Source organism: Myotis yumanensis, unplaced genomic scaffold (assembly GCF_028538775.1).
Source record: "Myotis yumanensis isolate MYYU_CA2020_CCGP unplaced genomic scaffold, mMyoYum1.0.hap1 SCAF_19, whole genome shotgun sequence".
NCBI lineage: Eukaryota > Metazoa > Chordata > Mammalia > Chiroptera > Vespertilionidae > Myotis > Myotis yumanensis.
In genome coordinates, this window is record NW_027223770.1 from 28,185,517 (window position 1) to 28,193,250 (window position 7,734).

The window sequence follows — 7,734 nt, forward strand, 5'->3', positions numbered from 1 at the left end:
ATGGATGGATGATGGATGGATGGATACGAGAGCAGGTTGGTGGGTGAATGGATGGATGGATGATGCAGGAGTGAATGAATGCACACTGGAACCTAGAAGGGATGATGCAGGTGGGAGAAGGGCACCCTCTCCAGTTCAAGATCCTCATTTCTGGGGAGCAGCGGGGCCCCCACAGGGAGGACCCTCAGGCAACTTTCTGGCCCAAGGCCCAAGGCCCAAGGCTCACTCCCGCACTCACCTGGGGCTCAGGTCTCTGGCCCTGGAGCAGGGCCTCACTCCTCACTCCCCTGCGTCCCGCAGATGAACGGGACCCGGCCGGGCACAGCCTCCTCCAAGCTCAGCCCCTGGGACAAGAGCAGCCAGTCTGCCCACGGCGTGGACCTGTCCCCCGTGTGAGCCGAGACCACGCACCACCCGGGCTGGCCTGCCGCTCGGAGCACTGCCCCCCGACAGCAGGCGAGACACACTCTGCCTTTGCGCGGGGGACCCTCTCCATCGCCGTCTGGCTGCAGGGTCCCTGTGATCGCCGTCCCCGTGGGACAGAGGCCGCCACTCCGCCCGCCGCCTGTTCATAGCCAGGGCGGACCCCCTGGCTCCGTCCCCCAGCGGCCGAGCAACGGCCCTCGGGGCTCCCCGGAACTGGGCGACCTGCTGTCCTGCTCCGTGAGCCTCCCCCATCGGACCTGTGACTGAGCTCGAGCCCAGCGGCCCAGCACCTGGAGGGGGACTCGGACCACAGGGCTGGGTCCTGCTGGGGTTCAGGTCCCCGCGCAGCCCCAGAGGGTCGGGCGAGGCAGGTGGGGGGGCGTGGGAGAGAGCGAGGAGTGTCAACCTGCAGAACCCACCCAGCACCGGCTCCCTGAAGCCACTCCGCGGGCGACGACACGGTGGGAGGTCTGTGCTGGGGCCGCTGCTGAGGCCCAGGCCGTGGGCTGACCGCTGGCCGCTGAGTCCCCAGAGCTTCGGGGCCACGGCTGCTCTCAAACCGTCCCCCACACACATGGACGCTTCAGACGCGAAGGCGGCCTCGAAGCTCCCCCTTCCTGACCCTTCCTTGTGGGCGCCCGCCAGGGCCCGGCCGACGTTTTCTGAGGCCTGACTTCCCCCATCGCTTACCAAGGCTCCCCGTCGCTCACGGGCACCTGGGCTACTTCACGTCCCTACGGCGGCTGCCCGCTGCCCGCTGCCCGCTGCCCACTGCTCACAGGGCAGGCGGCTGGGGGCCATCGCTGCGTCTTCTGAGTGGGTGTGAGTCTGTGGACTCGGCCCCGGGCCACGGCGTCACAGTCGCTCCGTGTGTGGTCGCCATCCTGCTGAGCACGGTCGCTGGGGTTTGAGGTCGCAGATGCGGCGCGGGACCTGGGAAGAGGCGGCGAGGGACCCGCTGTGACGACAGGGCCCACGCGTCTGTGAGACGTGCCGGGCGGGTGCGGGCCTGGTCCAGACCCTGGAAACCCCTCCTCTCACACTGTGACCGGGCGGCACCGGCCCTCCCCGCCCGCACACCCCACACCTGCTGTTTACGTGGTTCTGTGGACCCTCCCGCCCTTGGCACCTTCTCTTTTTAATCTTCACCCGAGGATATTTTTCCAGTGATCTTACAGAGCAGAGCGTAAGGGAGGGAGAAGTGGGGGGCGGGGGGGGCGGGGAGAGAGAGAGACATCAATTGGTTGCCTGTTACCAGGGCCGGGGATCGAACCTGCAACCCAGGTACGTGCCCTTGACCCTGAGGCGAACCCACGCTCCTTTGGTCCACAGGCCAGCACTCTAACCACTGAGCCAACCTGGCCAGGCCCTCCGGCACCTCGTCTGTGTCCCGGCGAGTGTGACAGTCACCACAGGCACCCTGCCTGCGAGGGGTCCCTCGAGCCGCACGTCTGTGGGGGGGGGGGTTATCCTCCCTCCAGGCGAGACCCCAGGGGGCCCTGCCGAGCCCCCGCGTTTGGTGAAAAGTGCCTGGCGCCAGCCTGGCCCTGGCTCCTCCCCGCGACTCAGAAGCAGACCCCCCCCAGGAGCCCCGGAAGTGAGGACACTGAACCCCTCGATTTCCTTTTCTTCCTTCGTCCTGGGGGGCCTTTCAGTCGAAGCTCCGTGCTTCCCTCCCCACGCACCGCGCACTCTCGTAGCTGATAGGTCAGGAGGCCAGCGAGGCCTTTTCCCGCTGAGGAACGAGCAGCAGCCGCGTTATTTATACACTGGGGGGGGGGGGGGGGGGGGGTCCGGCCCGGCGGCGGTTCGTCATCCCAGGTCCCCGGCCCAAGGTGACCTTGGGAAGAGGGCGGGCGGGAGGGCAGTGGGTGCTGCCCGGCAGCGGGAACGTGTTGTGATTCTGACGAAATAAAAGCTTCCTGTTCCTAACGTGCGTTCGACGGCTTTGGTTCGTGGGAGGGAGCACGGGGGCCCCCAGGTGAGGCAGCGGGAGGGGGGGGAGAGGACCCTCAATGGCCCAGAAACGGCCCCGCCCGGCCTTGCTGCCGCTCCCCTGGAGCCGAGTGGGTTTTCTCCCACCGTCAGGCAGGCGGGCTCTGGGGAGAGGCTATATTTAGTTAAAGAATCAAGTCCTCCCCTCACCTGCCCCGACGGCTCCATGGCCCGGGAGCGGGCGAGAGGCGGGCGAGTGCTTTGGGGAGACGATGCTGAGGCGGGAGAAAAGCCGGATTTGCTTGAGGGCCCGGGAGACACATGAACAATTATTGCTTTTTCTGAACCCGGAAGCTCGCTTGCCCCGGCTCGTGCGGGGGGCCTGGCTCTGACACGGTCTTGAGTCTGGAAGGTGGGTTCAGGGCGTTCGGGGCAAAAATAGAATATCGGGGACCGGCCATGGTTATGGGAAATATGGACCCTGCTCTGTTAACCCCGAGTGCCGTGTGTTGGCTAAAGAAAGGACATTCTCGCCCTGGCTGGTGTGGCTCAGTGGATAGAGCCTCGGCCTGGGGACTGAAGGGTCCCGGGTCCGATTCCCGGTCAGGGCACAGGCCCGGGTTGCAGGCTCGATCCCCAGTGGGGGGCGTGCCGGAGGCAGCCGATCCGTGATTCTCTCTCATCATGGATGTCTCTCTCTCTCTCCCTCTCCCTTTCTCTCTGAAATCAATAAAAATATATTTGAAAAAAATCTTAATTTTTTTTTTAAAAAAGGAGGGAAGCGCAGATGCCGAGTTCCACGAGGGGGTGAGGTGGGCGGGCACCATGCAGGCAGGACGGAGTGTGCGAGGGAGGGAGTCAGTTCCAGGGGGTCCTTCACCAACCCTGCACGGCGGCCGCAAAGCCTGTCCCCCGGGGGCCGCCCAGAGAGGCATGGGGAGCCGTGCCCGGGACGGGCGACGTCTGCCCCTGGGTGGCTCCCACAGAGGCTCCACAGCGTCCCGGGGTCCCCGTGCGCCTTCTCTCTCCCTGCGGACGACGCGTGCTGGGCCTGCTGGCCGGGCTGGGCAGTGTCTGCATCTGCGTCGGCCCCCGGTGGGCGCGCACCAGCTCTGAGCTGGGCGGTGATGCAGGGCTCACACCGAGAGAGAACGCCTCCCCATCCCTGAGCGTGGGGGCGGTTCCCGAGCTTCAGGAAATTACATAAACTTCACTGCATCTGTTCTAGGAGGTTCTCCTGCACCCACCGCATTGTTTCAGCACCACTGACACCCGCCCTGCAATCCTCCGCTGAGGTCTCGGTTTCCATGGAAACCATGTTCTGACCCCAGGAGAGCTGGGGACCAGGACCTGTCAGGTGCGTGTGGGCTGTCAGGGGTGGCCCCTCCCCTCCCCTCCCCTCCGAGGGGGGGGCCTCGGGCAGCCGGTGATAAATCATCCCCACCTTGAACTTCAGACTTTAATCAAACTGATGGCATCTCTAGCCCCGGGCTCCCTCCCTCCCCCGCTCACCTGGATCTCGGGAAGGAGGGAGACTGGAGGCGTTTTGGAAAACACGGTGTTTGATGGGCTCGATCCCGAGAGCAGGCGGACAGAACACTCGCGTGCAGAGACTTTAGGAAGCTTGGCTGTTGGCTCCATCGAGTGCCCGGAGCTGGTCATGCGTCCGACGGGGTGGCAGGTGTTCCAGGGAGGGTGACGGAGGGCTCCCTGCCCATCACGCCCCCGCCCCTGCCCCTGCCGCCCCCTGTGCTCCCCCCTCCCCCTGCCCGTCCCCAGCAGGGAACAAGCCCCAGGCGGTTCCAGGATGAGAAGGTCCCTCCTCTGTCGCACACACACCTGTCACCGCGGTTACATTTGTTTTCCGCGCACAGAGAGCCTTCCCGGGCAATGCGTGCAATGGGCCATGAAGTACCTTTTTCTTTCTGTCCTCAAATATTTTTATTGATTTTAGAGAGAAAGAGAGAGACAGACAGAAACATTAATGATGAGAGAGTCATGGATCGGCTGCCTCCTGCACGCCCCCTACTGGGGATCGAGCCCACAACCCAGGCAGGTGCCCTGACGGGAATCGAACCGTGACCTCCTGGTCTGTAGGTGCATACTCAACCACTGAGCCACGCCGGCCGGGCAAGGGGGTGGGGGGTCCCCTTTAAAGAAGAGGCATCTATACCGAGGACCCTCGCTCCCGGCGGGGACTCCTCCCAGGCCAGGGCCTCGGGCTGGCAGTGTGTGGGCCTGTGGTCCAGGGGTGCAGGGTGGGCCTGGGGCTGGGGCCGGGCAGCTCCCGGAAGGTGGCGGCAGAGCCCAGCACGCACTTGGGTCCCCTCCTGCCCGGTGACCTGACTCCACCTCCCGCTTACACTCCGTCCCGGGGGAAACGGGCAGATGCTCCGAACTGCCCTCCCCGTGTTGCCAGGGAGACGGGACGCAGGGACACTGTGCCCTGCGGGTGGGAGGGAGGGTGGAGCAGGCGCCCCGGAGAGGAGCAGGGGTCCCGCCCAAGTGCACCCCTGCGGGTGTGCCCTGTGTGTCTGCGGGGGCCGGGAGCCGGAGGCGCCTGGGTGGGGGCCCTGGGAGATGGGACGGAGGACACGCGGGGAACAGGCACCTCGGGGGTGATGCCGCCCTGCAAACAGCGAGGTGCTGTCTATTCCGCGGGGTGCGCGTGCGTTCAAAACATAATCATTCGTAAAATTTAATCAGATCCCAAACAGAACGGAATACATCTCTCGGCGCCCTCGAAGTAGCAGAGTTAAAATACAGGCCCACAAACAGCAACGGACGTTCTGCAAGAACACGTTCCGGTAAGAAATCAGTCACGGCCGAAAGGCTTCCGAAGAATAGAATCTCAGGGAGGAATCTCAGCCGACACTTTTTAAGTAAATAAGATAAAAAGCCAATCGAGAAAAGACGCGGTTAAACACGGTTTTATGAGTTCCTCGGAGCGGGCGGGAGGGCGAGGAGGAATCCGATGAACGGGGAGTGAGGAAGCATAAGACCAGGTGGAAGCAGGTGCGGACGGATGACGGCGTCACGGACTGTGTCCCGGATCGAAGCTCCGCGTTGCTTTCAGGTCCAGAGAAGCAGATGGCAAAGGAGAGGGGCCGAGACCCACCTCCTGGACCCAATGGACGGTGTGGCCCCGCCCCTCCGGCCCTGATCCCGCCCCTATAACTGGCCCCGCCCTCTATCATGCCTCGCCCCTATCGCTGGGCCCGCCCTTAGACAGACCCGCCCCTATTGCTGGCCCCACCCCCTGGCGTGGCCCGCCCTATGGCTGCTCCTGCCCCATGTATGCCCCGCCCCTATGATTGGTCCCGCCCCTATGGCTGGCCCCGCCCTCTATCATGCCTCGCCCCTATCGCTGGGCCCGCCCTTAGACAGGCCCGCCCTTACCTCTAGGCCCGCCCCCTGGCTGGGCCCGCCCTATGGCTGCTCCTGCCCCATGTATGCCCCGCCCCTATGGCTGGGTCCGCCCCTATGACTGGCCCCACCCCCTGGCATGGCCCACCCTATGGCTGCTCCTGCCCCATGTAAGCCCCGCCCCTATGGCTGGGTCCGCCCCTATTACTGGCCCCACCCCCTGGCATGGCCCACCCTATGGCTGCTCCTGCCCCATGTAAGCCCCGCCCCTATGGCTGGGTCCGCCCCTATGGCTGGCCCCGCCCCCACGACTGGCCCCGCCTCTATGGCTGGCCCCGCCCCGTGGCTCCCTCCTGGGCCCTCCCACTGGAGCGCACACACCTGCCCTGAGCACACACACACCTGGGCCGACCCGGGTGTGATGGCCTTTCCTCTGGGCTGGAGCCCAGAGCTTCCCCCGGGTCTGCGTGGGGCGGGGCTGGGCTGGGGACGCCCCTTCTCCGACACAAACCGGACCCCCCAGGTGACCGCGGAGAGTCTGGGCCCCCCCGCCCCCCGCACATGCTCCCCGTCTATTTCCACCCTCCCGGCTGCCGGCCTCCCTGACCCCCCACACCCGGCCTTGGCGCCCAGAACGTCCCCCAGCGCCAGGACCTTGTCATTCCGAGCACGAAGACCGGCCTGAGGAAGCAGCAAAGATGACGGATGGTGCTTGAGGCCAGGCCGCTGGAGTCAGCAATTTCCCCGCATTTCTCATCTTGGTTTCATTTTGCCTCAAATAGGAGGACCCGGGATAACGGGGTACCGTCTGCGGAGGGCGCCCTGGGAGAAGGCGGCTTGGGGTCGGCAGGTGTGGGCTGGACTGGAGGCAGTGGGTCTCCTGGTCAGCGGGGGGGGGGGGGGGTAAAGGAGGGGGTGACGGTGCCTCTCAGAGCCCTAGCTCTCCTTCTGCGCATGGGCCTGACGGAACGGCCCTCGGGGCTCTGGGTTCAAGTCCCCCCTTTGCCCAAGGTGTCCTCTCGTGTGTGTGTGTGTGTGTGTGAAGCCCGAATTTATTTCTATTTAAAAATGTGCAAGAGCCCTAGCTGGTTTGGCTCAGTGGCCAGAGAGTCGGCCTGTGGACTGAAGGGTGAAGGGTCCCAGGTTCGATTCCCGGTCAAGGACACATGGCCGGGTTGCGGGCTCGATCCCCAGGGGTAGGGGGCGTGCAGGAGGCAGCCGATCCATGATTCTCCTCGTGGATGTTTCTCTCCCTCCCGCTCCCTTCCTCTCTGAAGTCAATAATGATATATTTAAATCACCCACAGCACACAATACCCGATGGCTTTGCAATACGCATACAGAATAGACGTGGATGGACTGAGAATGCAAAATGCAGGCTGCAGTGAAAGGCAGCCGGGAAGTGGTGCGGTGTTAAAGTTAACGTTACTGCTCCATGCGAATCGGTCCTCTATTTTTTTCTTGCTAACATGCATGTGTTTGAACGCCTATGAATTGCACGTGGGTGTGGTGAGAATGGGGCATGCAGCCTACGGGTCAGCCCAGGATAGAGGGCTGGGGAGGGAGAGGTCTGAAGGCCAACAGGTCCACAGTGGGCACCAGGGCCTTACAGACTGACTCTCCGGGACAGACCGAGCATTCCAGAAACTTCCAGAAGCCCTCATGCTGCTGCTCCGAAAGCACCCCTCAGTGCACGAGACAGACGGCCGTTGGGAAAGCGTCGTCCCTCCTCGGAGCAACAGGAAATGGGGTGAAATCATCAAAACTCAGCCCGGCCGGCGGGGCTCAGTGGTCGAGCGTCAATCGAGGAACCAGGAGGTCAGGGTTTGATTCCTGATCAGGGAACCTGCCCGGGTTGCGGGCTCCATCCCCAACAGGGGGCATGCAGGAGGCAGCCGATCCATGATTCTCTCTCATCATTGTCGTTTCTATCTCCCTCTCCCGTCTCTCTGAAATCAATAAAGGTATATTTTAAAATAATAGTAATCATCAAAACTCGATTTTTTT

The 7,734-nt window shown here is 63.7% G+C and overlaps 1 protein-coding gene and 1 long non-coding RNA gene across 5 annotated transcripts in view; both read left to right on the forward strand.

Annotated features, from left to right (window-relative positions):
• Nucleotides 1-2,198, forward strand: part of ADGRD1 (adhesion G protein-coupled receptor D1) — a 39,485-nt gene extending 37,287 nt beyond the window's left edge. For all 4 annotated transcript variants that reach the window (XM_070399596.1, XM_070399598.1, XM_070399597.1 and 1 more), the window contains one exon: nt 301-2,198. In XM_070399596.1, the coding sequence (XP_070255697.1) occupies nt 301-396 (96 nt within the window). In that variant the 3' untranslated portion in view covers nt 397-2,198. The remainder of the gene's footprint in view (nt 1-300) is intronic.
• Nucleotides 2,199-3,633: 1,435 nt separating this feature from the next.
• LOC138997768 (uncharacterized) lies at nt 3,634-5,662 on the forward strand. Its single transcript, XR_011469016.1, has 3 exons — nt 3,634-3,718; nt 5,068-5,168; nt 5,438-5,662. It is a non-coding gene; the product is annotated as an uncharacterized lncRNA (long non-coding RNA).
• The last annotated feature ends 2,072 nt before the right edge of the window (nt 5,663-7,734 follow it).